The 16,398-nt window shown below is 43.3% G+C and overlaps 1 protein-coding gene across 1 annotated transcript in view; it reads left to right on the top strand.

Annotated features, from left to right (window-relative positions):
* Positions 1-16,398, top strand: part of LOC308076661 (dual specificity calcium/calmodulin-dependent 3',5'-cyclic nucleotide phosphodiesterase 1A-like) — a gene marked incomplete at both ends in the record, with an annotated part of 260,076 nt that overhangs the window by 174,678 nt on the left and 69,000 nt on the right. The window contains 4 exons of the mRNA XM_080457370.1: positions 1,171-1,287; positions 1,415-1,555; positions 2,471-2,571; positions 10,830-10,958. Of these exons, the coding sequence (XP_080313496.1) occupies positions 1,171-1,287; positions 1,415-1,555; positions 2,471-2,571; positions 10,830-10,958 (488 nt within the window). The remainder of the gene's footprint in view (positions 1-1,170; positions 1,288-1,414; positions 1,556-2,470; positions 2,572-10,829; positions 10,959-16,398) is intronic.

Raw genomic sequence — 16,398 nt, 5'->3', positions numbered from 1 at the left:
ATATATAATAAGCAGTTAAGCAAGGAAACAATTAATTATTCAATAAGTAGTAAACTAAAAGGGAATCAACAACTTACATGCACTGCTTATAATTTCAGGAATAAACAAATAAATAGGTGTGAATTGCTTTCAATTGGTGCATTCAACTCAAACACAATGTGCATATGTGCAGTGGCAGTCAAGTCCAGAATAAAGTGGTACGTTGTCTCTCAATGCGCTTGTTAGCCCCGCTGGGAGAGCAAACATATCGATGGCCCACTCGACTTCAATCATAGGACTTATGTTTGTTCGGTAGACGCACACATGGACTGGTTTGGAGAATGGTGAATTGGTGAAGATCAGGAGGTTTTCAGGGTGAATTGTTTGTGGTGATGATCTGAACCAGAAGGAGTGGAGTAGGTGTGGTTAAATAGTCCCCAGCAGCTGGGTGGGGCCGGAGAGCGAGCTGCCATTCAATCATGATTGATTGAGTTGATTTAGATGACATCATGACATCAGTCTTTTAACAATAGTGTTACACGTTATATGTATATAGACTTTCAATTAGGAAAAGATTCAGGTTGGGGTTAGGATTAGTATTGGGCATTATGTTAGGTTAAGGGTTGGGGTTGGCGTTTGACTGATTTAAACTGTTGCGCGCTGGTGCCGTGCACTGCAAAAATTGTCTCTCAACAAGCTCGGCTTTAGTAACCTGACTCCGCCAGATGGGGGCGGTATTGACTTCACAATACAGCCTCCATCTGGACTTGCTCAGAGAGTAGAGCTGCCCGCATCGCTGCGTGTGCGAACCAATCAGCGGCTGCTAGGGGCGGGATCATCCAATCACCTGCCAAGTAGCTTGAAAAAAAAAAAAGGACCGCCCCTTCATCGATTGTGCTACTGAGGTCCCAGATGGAAGTAGCCTGTGAAACAAATGTGACGCAAGCTTCTTCCATCTGGCAAAGTCAGGTTACGGCTTTAGGGCTTACGGTTAAAAATGCCCAAAAATTGCAAAAATGGCATTCATCAAATTGTCCTGGTCCTAAACTGTTGATGTCCTCACAAGTATAGTAATACAGAGGTTTGTGTGTGTGTGTGTGTGTGTGTGTGTGTGTGTGTGTGCGTGTGCGTGCGCGTCTGTGTGTGTGTGTGTGTGTGTGTGTGTATGTGTGTGTGTATTCCCTCCTACAGGACGTGGACACGTGGTCTTTCGACGTCTTTGCGCTGAACGATGCCAGTGGAGACCACGCCCTCAAATTCATCTTCTACGAGCTGCTGACCAGATATGATCTCATCAACCGCTTCAAGGTACACCCGCCAATTTCATGTCTCAGTTATCGTGGCCAAAATGATTGAGATTAACGGTATCATTGTGATAATCAAACTATGCATCAAACGTGTCTGAGGAAGGCGTGTCGTGTTGTGCTCGCTCCAGATTCCCATCTCTGCCTTGGTGTCGTTCGTGGAGGCGTTGGAGGTCGGCTACAGCAAACACAAGAACCCCTACCACAACCTGATGCACGCCGCCGACGTCACGCAGACCGTCCACTACCTGCTGCTGAAGACTGGCATGGTGGTAAGAGTGTTCTGGCATGGTGATAAGAGTGTTCTGGCATGGTGCTAAGAGTGTTCTGGCATGGTGGTAAGAGTGTTCTGGCATGGTGGTAAGAGTGTGTTCCTTGTTATTTCCAGTGGTGCAAAAAGTACTACATTTCTTGACTTAAAGGGATATTTCACTTTCAAACATGTTTGGGGTCATTTTAACGCCTACTCAGGCTTTTGTGAGCACCCCAGACAGGTTTTAAGTTGCTTGGTTCAGTATTTAGATATTTTATAATATATGTATATATTAGATCATTTTATATATTCATTTTAACAGACACCATACAAACCCATTGTAACTTCAAACTCCATTTTAACCATGCTAGATTATTATTATTTTTTGTCCTGGTTTTCGCGAGATATGTTATTTTCAATGTGCTGCTGGAAGAGAAGGGAACGTCATGGTTGTAATGTTTGTTCTCTGGGCAAAGCACACGGATAGCGGGTTTGTTTACCAACAGCCGGATGAGCGATAATAATGGATACATATTTTCTGTGACATTTTTGGCTAGAGCTGATATATTCTCATGCTGCTGCAAGAGAAGGGGCCGAGTGTGGTTGTTTTTTTTCTTTTTCTCTGAGCGTCGCACACTAGCTGGATGAGTTTACACACGGTCAGACAAGCGGTCATAACGGATATACATTTTCTCTGACCAGTTGAAAAGGTATAAAAAACAAAAATGTCTGGCACTGGGCAAACACAGCCAGAAATAAGTCTGGCACTGAATTAGTTAATAATAATGATAATTGTGTGTGTGTGTGTGTGTGTGTGTGTGTGTGTGTGTGTGTGTGTGTGTGTGTGTCTCTCTCTCTCTCTCTCTTCTCTCTCTCTCTCTCTCTCTCTCTCTCTCTCTCTCTCTCTCTCTCTCTCTCTCTCTCTCTCTCTCAGCACTGGATGACAGAGCTAGAGATACTGGCCATGCTGTTTGCGGCAGCCGTCCATGACTATGAGCACACAGGCACCACCAACAACTTCCACATTCAGACCAGGTAATATCAACCTCTGAGGTATAGAGACTGGACCATTATGAAAATGTCACGTCACCATTATTGTGGCCAAAATCATCGTGATAATAAAAATATGCTTAAAGCTCTTTAAATTCCACTTTTGTTAATCACTTGAATGATGAATGAATGAATGGTTTTATTTCGGGCTTAAAGGGATAGTTCACCCAAACAAATACTTGTTTTCTATCGATTAGTCACCCCATGGAGACTTGAATTCATGGGAATAACATAGTTAACATGTTAATTCTGACAAGCAATAAAGAAATAAAGAAAAGAAACACGTTTAAACAATCAAACTAAAAGGAGACAAACAACAACAAAAAAATGGTCTCGTTATCCATATCGACAAACAAACAGATACAGACATACGCAACACAATTATGGTAGATGAGGTGACCTGGGGGAAGGCTTTCCTGAACAGATGTGTTTTAAGAAGTGATTTAAAAGATGTCAGAGAATTGGCTTTTCTGATTGCCAAGGGTAGGGCGTTCCATAGCCTAGGTGCTTGGACGGCAAAAGCCCGATCACCCTACTAGGCGTATCGTGGGGACCAGTATGAGGGCCTCCTCTGAGGATCTCAGGCTGATGTTCACACACATACACACATTGTCCAATTCAATTCTGGATTCCGGGACACCGTGTCTGGGATTGAGACATCAGGACAAAAACTTGGGACAGATTTAAATTGGAAATAATGCCATAATTTGCAGGCTGTGACAGTTAGCAGTCACAGGGAGAGCTCCGCTTCCAACCAAATGGCCTGCGACTAGGGGTGTGCCGATACACTAATTTCACCAAACGATACGATACGATATTTGGCTCACAACTTTGATACGATTTCGATACGATACGCACTTTTTTATTATGAAAAATATATGGGGGAGAAAAAAAAGCAAATGCAAACAAATAATTATGATTTTGCATTATTCAGACATGCGAACTTGTAGCTTTTCAGCTACAATAGCCGTTTTGAATCCAAATAGGGCAATAGTGTGACACCTGACCCGGAAAAAAAACAACATGTTGTCACCCTTTTCACCTCTGGGCTGTTTGCATGCCTGATTATTATTATTGTAAAAAAAAAAAAAAAAAGATATTTTTTCCCCCAAAACGATACATATCGTCACGAAAACGTATCGCGATATATCGCGGGACGATATATCGCGGGACGATATATCGGCACACCCCTACCTGCGACCTATGGCCTTGAGATCATCGATCCTCAAGCACTCCTCAAAGATTGGAGTCAGAGTTTGTTTCATACGTTCATAGTTATTATCCATATTAAACAAGTGGTTAGAATCAGAATCAGAATCAGGTTTATTGTCACATCACAGGTTTACAAGGTAAAAAAGTGGGTGAAATTTGTTTTTGTACATCGTTCCCATCGCAACGTTAATTTCCATAGAAAGAAGAGGGGGAAGGAGATCAAAAACAAGAGAACAACAGAAGGCCAGACAAGTTATCTACATATTTACAAAGTACCTGAGATAATACAAAACTAAGGTGCCTGAGCATAGCAGCAATGTATGTATACTGTGCATGATATACTTATACTGTGCATGATACTTATGGACGTTAAGGTGCTTAGAGAAAAAAAAGAGCACAATAAAAAAAGACAAAAAAAGTCAGTGCGTTATACATGGGATTAAGGTGCAAAAGGTCAATGCGTGTCCACCTAGGGTGGACTGACCCTAGTATAATCCGCAAGTAGCTCCATGAGGGAGTGCAACAAAAAGTCATTTGTACCTGGTGTAGTCCACAGGTATGTCCGAGGGGGAGCTAAGTCCAAGTCATTTGTCCCTGGTATAATCCACAGGTGTGTTCAGGAAGAGCCAGAAAAGTCTGCGACCAGCTGGACAGTACCGCCTGTTGTCAGGCTGCTGAACAAGGCTTATGCCTCATTCAGCATTCTGACAGCAGCTGGATTAAAACTGCACCAGAACCTGGTGGTGGAACTCTTGATACTGCAGTAGAGCCCCTTGCCCGGTCGCGGTCGTTGTAGGGGTTTGAACAGTTTGTGACTTGGGTGGTGCTTGTCCTTGATGATGCGCTTGGCTTTGACCACGCACCGCTTTTTGTACAGTTCCTGGAGCGCTGGGAGCTCGCCTCCCATTATCCGCTCTGCCGATCGCACTACTCGCTGTAGGCTGATCTTTTCTCGGGCAGTGCAGTTCCCGTACCAGGCCGTGACACAGCCTGTTAGGATGCCTTCAACAGAACTGTTGTAATACAGCCTGAGGATGCGATGTCCTACTCCGAGCTTCTTCAGGCGGCGGAGCCAGTATAGTCGCTGCTGAGCCTTTTTCCTCACGTGTGTGGTGTGCGTCTCCCATTTGAGGTCCTCCTCGATGTGTACTCCGAGGAACTTGAACTCGCTGACCCTTTCCACTGCAGCACTGTCGATGAGGATGGGCGCATGGTCTCTCCGCGGCCTCCTGAAGTCCACGATCAGTTCTTTGGTCTTGTCGACGTTAAGAGCGAGGTTGTTCTCCCGGCACCAGAGTGCCAGTGAGTTGATCTCCTCTCTATAGTCAGACTCGTCGTTGTTGACGATTCGGCCTATCACTGTCGTGTCGTCCGCGTACTTTATGATGGTGTTGGAGACATGTGTGGCTATGCAGTCATACATGTACAGGGAGTAGAGGAGAGGGCTCAGCACGCATCCCTGGGGTGCTCCGGTGTTGAGGGTCAGGGGGTCGGATGTGTTGCTGCCCATTCTCACCACCTGATGTCGGTTGGACAAGAAGTCCTGTATCCAGTCGCACATGCTTGGGTGTAGCCCTAGGTCTCTGAGCTTTTTGTCAAGTATTGCTGGGACAATGGTGTTGAATGCTGAGCTGTAGTCCACGAACAGCATACGTACATATTTGTCCTTCAGCAGCTTGTTGTCCATGTGCGAGAGGACGGTGTGGAGAGCCATGGCAATAGCGTCGTCGGTGGATCTGTTTTTGCGGTATGCATACTGCCACGGATCCAGCGAGGCAGGTAGCGTGGAGCTGATGTATTCCCTCACCAGTTTCTCGAAGCACTTGCTGACGATCGGGGTGAGAGCGACAGGTCTCCAGTCGTTCAGGCATGTCACTTTGGCCTTTTTGGGAATGGGCACAATGGTTGACATTTTGAACCCTGCAGGGACCACAGCCTGGGAGAGGGAGAGGTTAAAGATGTCAGCGAAGACACCCGCCAGCTGGTCTGCACATGCCTTAAGGACCCGGCCTGGAATCCCATCAGGTCCGGCTGCCTTGTGGATGTTGACCCGTGCGAAGGCTGTACGCACTTCTCTCTCCGAGATGGTTAGAGGGTTCTCCTCTGCTGGTGCTGCTGATGGCCCCGCTTGGCTGCCGCGGTTGGGGCTGATCTCAAACCGGCCGTAGAAAGTGTTCAGTTCGTTGGGGAGGGAGGCAGGCGGGTTCACCTCGCTTCTGGTTCTTGTTTTGCAGTCTGTCAAGGTGTGTACCGCCTGCCATGTGCTCCTGATGTCGCCATTGCTGAGTTGGTCTTGCATCTTTTTTGTGTAGGCCTTTTTTGCCTTCCTGATGGCGCTGTTTAGGGCCGCGCGTGTCGTGTTGCGCGTTTCCACGTCGCCAGATTTGAAACCAGCATCCCGTTCATGCAGATGTGCACGTACTCCTCTGTCCATCCATGGTTTCTGATTGGGATAGATCCGAACTGTCTTTTTTGGGACTATGCCACTATGCACTTACTGATAAAGCCAGTGACTGAGTCTGAGAGTTCGTTGATGTTATTCCCAGCGGCGTTCTTAAACATCCCCCAGTCAGTCTGGTAGAAGCAGGATTGTAGCATAGCATCTGTGTCCTCAGACCAGATTCGGATTTCCTTCTCAACGACCGGCTCCCTTTTTAGCCTCTGTTTGTAGGCAGGTAGCAGCTGGATGGCGTAGTGGTCAGAGCTTCCTAGCGGTGGGCGGCGGAGAGCTCTGTATCCATCCTTGAAGGGCGTGTAGCAGTGGTCAAGAATATTGTCACCACGGGTACTGCAGGTGACATGCTGGTGGAATTTGGGAAAGACCTTTTTTAAGTCTGTCCGGTTGAAGTCGCCTAGGCAGATGGCTGCGCAGTCCGGGTGACAATTTTCTTGTGCACTGATAGCCTGGTGTAATTCCCTCATAGCTGTGTCCTTATTAGCTCCAGGATGAATGTAAACAACGGCTACAATCACAATGCTGAAGTCGCGTGGTAGGTAGAAAGGACGGCAGGCTATGATTAAAAGTTCAAGGTCTGGTGAGCAGTGACTATCTAGGATTTTAACATCTTTGCACCAGTTGTTGTTGATCAAGGCACAAACTCCCCCCCCCCCCCCCACGTTGCTTACCGCTTAGTACAGGGTCTCTGTCTTTCCTATACGCGGTGAAGCCAGGAGGAGTGATGGAAGAATCAGATGCTAACTCCGTTAGCCACATCTCCGTTAGCACAACAATCGACGTGTTCCTCGTCTCAGTGTTATACTTAACGCGCGCCAGTAAGTCGTCCATAGTGGTCACTGTTCTTGATTCACACAGAGATCTAACGTTCGCTAGCAGGATTGAAGGCAGTGCAGGTTTATATCCACGTTTTGTTGTTCTTACGAGGAGACCCGCTCTTGTTCCTCGTCGGCCTGGCCGTCTCCTTCGCCGCTTCCGTGTTATTGTCCCAGCCGGGACAAAGGGAAGCCCTCCCCCCACCCAGCCGGGTGGAGGGTTTTCGGCAAAAAAGTCCGGAATTCTGTGTGTAATCGCTGTGCTGATGTCCATAAGTGCTTGTCTGTCATAACTCTTAGACACCCGACTAGGGTTTAACACCGGGAATCCCGGGATGCGGGAATCCCGGGAATCCCGAGGTTATTTACCGTCCCGGGAACTGACTTCGGTTCTTGTTAGAAATGAATACTAATTAGTAGAAAGGCCTATCTACAGCGTGGAGGAATAACTATTAGAATTATCCAAGTTACTTGCCGCGTTGCCGACCAGGGCAGGGTCCCATCGTCCCGTTGTGAGAACCAATATGGGACGCACTGAATGTAACAGTAATGAACAAAATAAAACACAAGTGGCCGTGATGCCCCCTGCCTGCCCTGCGCACGCTGATTTCACCGTTTCCTCTGCTGTCAAACAGTAGACACCAGTTGACTAGTTGAGATTCAACATCAAGTGAAACGCTGCATAAACAGTGGGTAGGTTTGATTTCGAGCCTATATTCCAGCTTAAAATGCGCGCAAGCCAAGCAATGCTTTTGATAGAGAGAGAGGAGAGACTGGAGAGAGAGAGAGAGAGAGCAAGAGAGAGCGCGTGAGAGAGAGAGAGAGAGAGAGAGAGAGAGAGAGAGAGAGAGAGAGAGAGAGAGAGAGAGAGAGAGAGAGAGAGAGAGAGAGAGAGAGAGAATTAGACCGATGTGGTCCGATTTTTTTATCATCATTAATGTAGCCTACCCTACCTACACTTGCATTTTAGAACGTTCAAACTACCATTTTACTAGAACTACCCAGTAGAACAAGTGAACTGCACAACAGCTGTCTGTCTCATTGATTGTCAGTGGCAGTGCATGCATGTGCACATCAAAATCACACTACAAAACCCGACATTTGATCAACAACAAAATATAGATTAATACATTTGACAACATACAGCCAACATCCCAAAATGGAGTCTTAATATCCAGCAAGTAGCCTAATATAAATTAATAACTGCAAACAAATTACAAGTTTAGGCTATCAAATCAATATCCTACAAAAGTAGAGATAAGCTGTGACCTCACCGGCGCTCTGATGGACAATAAATAAATAATCCTTTTGCAAATTCTCTTGTCAATAATGATACAAATGGAACGTTTATTTCAGCAGCTAGAGTTTGACATTGTTTGAGTGCGTGTTGGGTGCACAGTGCAGCTCCTCGTTTAAGTTAATCGTCTTCACCCGCTGCTGCGCAACAGGGCAGATCTCCGCCAGGGCACTATATTATATTTATATATTATATTTATATGATTTAAAAAATCAACTTAAGTCATTATTAGTGCAAGTTCATAGGTGGACACAATAGGGACATTTGGGCACCTCAATATAAAATTGTCTATTTAAGTATCTACATATAAATGCGTTTTAGTGGGTACTTTTATTTTTTTTCCCGGGAAGCCCAGGAAAAGGTCTGAAAATTCCCGGGAATTAAAATTAGCTATTTCCCGGAAAATGTTAAACCCTACACCCGACGGTGTAGGAAAAAAAGAGAAGGCTAAAAAATACTAAAAAGACGGAAAAACGTTGCGACGCTACGGAGCGAGTACAAGAGCAGCCTTTCTCCATGGCGCTCCCAGTCATCGAGATAATAATAATAATAATAATAATAATAATAATCCTGTTATTACGGGTCGTACTGTGTAAGCTTGCTGTTATGTTTGTAACATTCAAGTATGATTAAGTATAATGGTAATTAAGTATAATCATACTCTCACTTATGCATGAAGGTACATTTTTATTATTATTTTGACCATTCATTATATTTCCAATATTCTTTCTAAGTGGTAATTACTGTAGGAGAATATTTCAAGGTAGGGTAAGTGATATTTTTGGGCTAAAACAAAAAGTATTTTGTTAAAAGGTTAAAACATTATATTCTGATAGTAATCATTGCTATAGAGTGTTTGTTCAGTAACAGGAGTCTCTCCAGCTCTTTAATAAACAGAAAATACATTTTCCGGTAGGTGTCAAAATCTCAGCCAATCAGGAGAAAGTACCAATTTTTAAGCTTCATTTTTATAGTGTTCCAGTTCCAATTTTGCCTGCTCATTTCTTAGTGTCATCACTTCCAATTTCACTTGTTTAATCTATATCCTGATTGAGTTCTCTATCCTGATTGGATAAAATTGGAAATGAAACTGAAACTGAAATGAAAATGCATTTTTTGTTTTATAAAGAGCTGGAGAGACAAGGAGACTCCTTTTACTGAACAAACACTCTATAGCAATGAGTACTATCAGAATATAGAGCTATTTAACACTTATTTTAACTAAAGAAAATCTCTTACCCTACCTTTAATATATTTAATAAATCCTTGTAAGGGAATTAACTATAGATTGAGTTAATAAGTTACAGTGGTATATTGTGGGCTCAGATCTCTCTCTTCTCACCGCCTCTCTTTCAAAACATACCTTTCTGTGTTTCAGCCAATGACAGGGAGAGGATTGAGTTTCACATGGTATTTAGGATGGACAATAAATGACTATTTCCTCATGCCCAAGACCCAGTCTTGTCACGTCTGGTCTTATCTACGTTTGTATGCCAAATCTTTCCCTCTCCCTTTGTCTTATTTTAAGTATCAGTTAGGTGTATTTTTGTTTTGTTCACTTTGAATGGGAACTACAAGATACATTGACATTTTCCAGTCATTCAATATTGCGTTCATCTACTGCAAAGGAATCAGATTGTGCCTTTCATCACACCAGACGAAAGTCGAGAGAGAGGAAGTATCACCATTGTATTTGGGTGCTAATTTGGGGTGAGAGGAACTTGCTCTAAATCAATATCTCACCAAGGACTCTAGCACCTACACTCTCTCTTTCGTGAAGAATATAGACTCTAATGCTATCAGCATAAAGACGACTGTTAACAGTGAAGATTTGTTGGCACTTAAGTGTGTGAGTGTCAAAGAAAGTTGTTCTACTCGGCAGACGACGAATACCAGAGCGCTACTTGAGAAGTGACCCCATCATTCACAGGTGTGTTCCCATCATCTGATGTGCAACGGCAATAGGATTGTATTGTGTATTAGGCCTGTTTTCATCAACTTATTGACAGGGCTCTATTAACTACTGTCTCTTTTTCTTTTCATTCCTCACCTATCTTCCCCTCTCTCTTTCTCTTTCTGTCTAGGAGCTCACAACAATTAGTATACCGTATTTAGCACATACAGTTCTAATCAGGGACCACAGCAGAAATTACATTTTGTATGGCTGTATTGGAACATTGAGATTTCCTATTACAATGCATATGCATTTTAGTTAATAAACTTCCTTGATTAAAAAAAAAAATGTTTGTCTTTTGTATATTGCTGGATGATCAATGACCCTGCCTCAGCCAAGAATCTAAAATCCTTCAGAGTTTATGAGACTGATCGGTATTAACTGGTGATATATATTATTTCATTCATATTCATTTAATTATAATGAATCACTAAATTACCCCTATCTGCACTACAAGAGTACTTCCACCACAGATGGTTTATGATGTATACACTTGTCTTTGGCTGGCAGGTCGGGCACGGCCATCTTGTACAACGACCGTGCTGTGCTGGAGAACCACCACATCAGCGCTGCATACCGCCTCCTACAGGAGGACGATGACATGAACATCCTCTCCAACCTGTCCAAAGATGACTGGAGGTGAGAGGGAGACACCTACTGGACTGTCACTGCTATTACATATCTATCTATCTATCTATCTATCTATCTATCTATCTATCTATCCATCTATCCATCCATCCCGCCGCAACCTGTCCCGTAAGACAATATATAAATCAACAACCCGACCCGTCCCCCCCTCCAAAAAAAAGCCTACCAACCTTTTAACACTCAAGTCAAATCCGTCCATTCAATCGCTTTCGAGAGAGAGAGAGAGAGAGAGAGAGAGAGAGAGAGAGAGAGAGAGAGAGAGAGAGAGAGAGAGAGAGAGAGAGAGAGAGAGAGAAGGGAGCGAACAAAACCATATATTCATCTATCTATCTATCCCGCCGCAGCCTGTCCCGTAAAACAATATATAAATCAACAACCCGGCCCGTCCCCAAAAGAAAAAAAAAGCCTACCAACCTTTTAACACTAGCAACGTCAATAGCGAGAGAGAGAGGGGGGTAAAGAGAGACAGAATATATATGTATATATATATATATATATATATATATATATATATATATATAGAGAGAGAGAGAGAGAGAGAGAGAGAGAAGGGAGCGAACAAAACCATATATTCAGCACCATTCGGTTTAGCTGCAATAGACAATTTATGTTTTCCCTGTCCTTTGTAATTGCATAGGCTACATGAGAGAACATTAAACGATAACGTAGATAGATACAGTGAGTGGCCTACTGCTACAACATAAGGGACATTCAAATAAATAAAGTTGACATGCAGCAGGATATCAGAGGCAGCTGTGCATAACTTATCAAAATTAGCAACACATACATTGAACACAAGCTCCTGATTCCAGGAGGAGGTGACGGTAGAGGAGGAGAGAGGGAATGAGAGAGACAAAACAGGAGAGAGAGAAGGTATCGGGATGCTTTTTCTTTTCTTTCTTTTATTATTTTTTGTCTGTGTTGACCCGCTCCGCCCGCCCCACGATAATTGCTTCTGAAATCTTGACCCGTCTGCCCGCCCTGCGGTTCAACCCGTGGGGCCTGCGGGCAACGGGTCGGCCCACACATCACTACTACCTATCTACCTATCTACCTATCTACCTATCTATCTATCTATCTATCTATCTATCTATCTATCTATCTATCTAAATCAGGGGTGTCGAACTCATTTTGGGGTCCGGGCCACATTGGTCAAATGATGACTTGATGTGGGCCGCAACTAGTTGCGGACGCGCATGCAAGCTCACACGCATTCAGTTACAGCATTGTTTTTCAATCTGTTGTCTCAGACACTGCTACTAACTATGCATATCACTTTTAAAAAATGTATTAAGAAGAATAGCTACTTTAATTATTGACATTCAAATAAGGGTAATAATAATAATAATAATAATAATAATAATAATAATAATAATAATAATAATAATAATAATAATAACAATAAAAGTGGTGTCCATTTCAGGGAGTCCCAATAGAAAATCCTATGGCCCGTGGACAACATACTGCCGGTGGACTCGGCACGGTCCATTTCCCATATTGGCTATGGAGCGTGGACACTCTTAGTGTCCACGAAGCCTAGTCTCTGTAACGACTACATTTTCTCAATGGGGGGCAGCAGAGAGCCATGGTCTCGCCTACTACAGCCTGTTTGAGCTTCAAACAGCCTTGTACTGCCATGGTTGGTTCCCAAAGTGTGGTTCAGGGACCTCTGGGGGTCCCTGGGGGGTTTCCAAGGGGGTCCATGGCTGGTTCCCAAAGTGTGGTTTGGGGACCCCCGGGGTTTCCAGGGGATCCATGACTAGTTCGCAACAACATAGAGCAGCCATGGCTGGTTCCCAAAATGTGGTTCGGGGACCTCTGGGGGTCCCTGAGGGGTTTCCAAGGGGGTCCATGGCTGGCTCCGAAAGTGTGGTTTGGGGACCACCGGGGCTTCTAGGGGGTCCATGGCTGGTTCACCATAAGTGTAATAGTGTAATAAGTGTAATATTGTAAGAGGTGTAATAGTTTAATAGCGCAATAGGTGTAATAGTGTAATAGTTGTGATAGTGTAATAGTGTAATAAGTGTAATAGTATCATAGCACAATAAGTGTAATAGGTGTGATAGTGTGATAGTGTAATTGTGTAATAGTATAATAGCACAATAAGTGTGATAGGTGTAAAAGTGTAACAGTGAAATATGTGTAATAGTGTAATATTGTGATATTGCATTAAGTGTAATAGTATAATAGTGTAATAGTGTAATATGTGTAATAGTGTAAGAGCGCAGTAATAGACCCTGGATTCTGGTGGAGCCTGGTGGAGCCTATTGCAGCCTGGTGCACCCTTGTCTAGCCTATTCCAGCCAGATCCAGCCTTGTATAGCCTAGTACAGCCATCCAACTACCCCCTCTCCTTTTCTATTCCCAGTTGGGAAGGCTAGACTGGGATGGACTTGGGTGTGCTGGGGAATGCTGTGCTCTGGTGGGCTGTATTGGGCCCTGGTGGGCTGTGCTGGGCTCTGTTAGGCTGTACGGGGCAGTGCTGCACTATAGCGTAGAAATGTTCATGTAAAACTATTGGCCGTGGACACAAACTCATGTAAAACTATTGCCCGTGGACACAGTGGTTAATCTCAAGTGCAAAGGGGCTACAGGGCTGAAAAGAGCCTAGTACAGCCTAATAGAGCCTATTAGAGTCTAGTAAGGCCTAGAGCACCCTAGTTTAGCCTATTCCAGCCAGACCCAGCCCTGTATAACCTAGTACAGTCATCTTACTACCCCCATACCCTAATGTAAAAAGAAAGCCACAGCCAGACTGTACCATGATTGATTACATTAAACTTGTTAAAAGTGTCAGGGCAAGTCCACTGTACCAGGAACAGAGAGGCTGTCAAATGCCCATATTATAATCTGCCATGAACGCATGTCAACATTCAAACACATAGGCCTAACTTTAAATCAACATAAGTGTTAGTTTTCTTATAAAGTGCTTCTAAGTCGCTCCAGTGTGTTTGTGTCGACAACAACCGTGTTGTTTGTGGCGTTTAATTAATCCACAGAGAAAATCTCTCGCAAGCCGCGTTGCTGCCGCAGCGGACAAGCGGTTCTTGTATTCCTGACACTGTATTTGTTTTTACTGAGGATAAGGTTAGAAATAAGTTTAGGGTTAGCCATATTATTAGTTTTACTGAGGTTACGTTTAGGAATAAGGTTAGGTTTTAGGCATAGTTTAATGAGGTTACGTTTATCGGATTTCCTGGGGTGACTGTTTTGGGGCGAGAGTTTTGGTTTTCGTCTGTAGTGGGCAACTGCGCATGCGTTCGCAATAATGCTATCAGGATCAGATAATTTGATATTATTATCAGATATGAGTTTATATTTTGTAATTTTATAATTATAAGTATATTGGGTTTAGTTCCAAAGAAGTTTTACTCTGGGAAGGTGAAATCAGACTCCTCCATTCATTGCACTGACCCAAGTTTAAATATTTGTAGGCCAAATGGTCAAGGTTTCTTTATACCTGCCCTATGATCTCTCTCTCTCTCTCTCTCTCTCTCTCTCTCTCTCTCTCTCTCTCTCTCTCTCTCTCTCTCTCTCTCTCTCTCTCTCTCTCTCTCTCTCTCTCACACACACACACACACACACACACACACACACACACACACACACACACACACACACACACACACACACACACACACACACACACACACACACACACACACACACACACATATATATATATATATATATATATATATATATATATATATATATAAAATACACACACCGTATATCTAGGTGTGCCCTGGGATCTTTTGGCTATGCCAGGTGTACCTTGGCACCAAAAAGGTTAGGAAACACTGCCCTATAGGCTATTCTCCCACTGGGCTGGACTTGGGTGTGCTGGAATGTAATGAACTGCTGGGCTCTGGTGGGCTGTATTGGGCTCTGGTGGGCTGTGCTGGGCTCTGTTAGGCTGTACGGGGCAGTACTGCACTATAGCCTAGAAATGTTCATGTAAAATTATTGGCAGTGGACACAAACTCATGTAAAACTATTGCCCGTGGACACAGTGGTTATATATATATTATATATATATATATATCTAACATTATAACATTATAACATTATATATATATATATGTATATATATATATATATATATATATATATATATATATATATATATATATATATATATATATATATATGTTTCATATAATTTATCTAAAAGTCAGAGGTCACGTTGTGCACAAATATGATAATGAAAAAGAGATACAGGGGGCTAGCAGAGGAAGACATAATTATGTGAATACTTTGATTTGAGTGAGGTAGAAAATGAAACACATTGTATTTCTTTATCCTTTATTACTATTACTATCATGTAAAATAGCTACTTTCATTATTGGTATTGCAGCCTTCAATACATTTTGTATGAGAGAAGCTATTTGTTTAAGAAGTGCCAATAAGAATAAACCATTTGATAATAGAATAATTCAATTCCTAATACAGTCTCTGCTATATTTTGTAAATGGCTACAAAACAATGTTTGAGGCAGGACAATAATTATTTTTATTTTATGTTCAATAATGAACAATGATCTAATATTCAGAAAATATCAGTGAATAATAATAATTAATATTTTCCTAACAACATTAATTTTCATGCATAATGTGTGTAATCTTTGAGTATAGTTTGGATATTGCAGGCAGCTATGTTCAGGTATATTTATAGCTAGACCAATGCTGTCATCTTCAGAGAGGTGTTTGCAAGCTGATCACCTAACATTCCAATCAATTAACTCAATTGTCGCCAGCTGGTGGCTGTGTGAATTAACCACTGTGTCCACGGGCAATAGTTTTACATGAGTTTGTGTCCACGGCCAATAGTTTTACATAAACATGTCAAGGCTATAGTGCAGTACTGCCCCGTACAGCCTAACAGAGCCCAGCACCGCCCACCAGAGCCCAATACAGCCCACCAGAGCCCAGCAGCCCAGCACACCCAAGTCCGGCCCAGTGGGAGAATAGCCTATAGGGTATGTGGGTAGTTAGTTGGCTGTACTAGGCTATACAGGGCTGGGTCCGGCTGGAATAGGCTAAACTAGGGTGTTCTATGCCTTACTAGACTCTAACAGGCTCTATTAGGCTGTACTAGGCTCTTGTCAGCCCTGTAGCCCCTTTGCACTTGAGATTAACCAATGTGTCCACGGGCAATAGTTTTATATGAGTTTGTGTCCACCGGCAATAGTTTTACATGAACATTTCTAGGCTATAGTGCAGTATTGCCCTGTACAACCTAACAGAGCCCATCACAGCCCACCAGAGCCCATTACAGCCCACCAGAGCCCAGCACAGCCCAGCACATTCCAGCACACCCAAGTCCAGCCCAGTGGGAGAATAGCCTATAGGGTATGTGGGTAGTTAGATGACTGTACTAGGTATACAGGGCTGGGTCCGGCTGGAATAGGCTAAACTAGGGTGTTCTA

The sequence above is a fragment of the Gymnoscopelus braueri genome (assembly GCF_963280865.1).
Source record: "Gymnoscopelus braueri genome assembly, contig: SUPER_20_unloc_1, whole genome shotgun sequence".
In the NCBI taxonomy this organism is placed as follows: domain Eukaryota; kingdom Metazoa; phylum Chordata; class Actinopteri; order Myctophiformes; family Myctophidae; genus Gymnoscopelus; species Gymnoscopelus braueri.
Note: the sequence above shows the minus strand (reverse complement) of the source record. Positions and strands in the feature narration are given on the sequence as shown.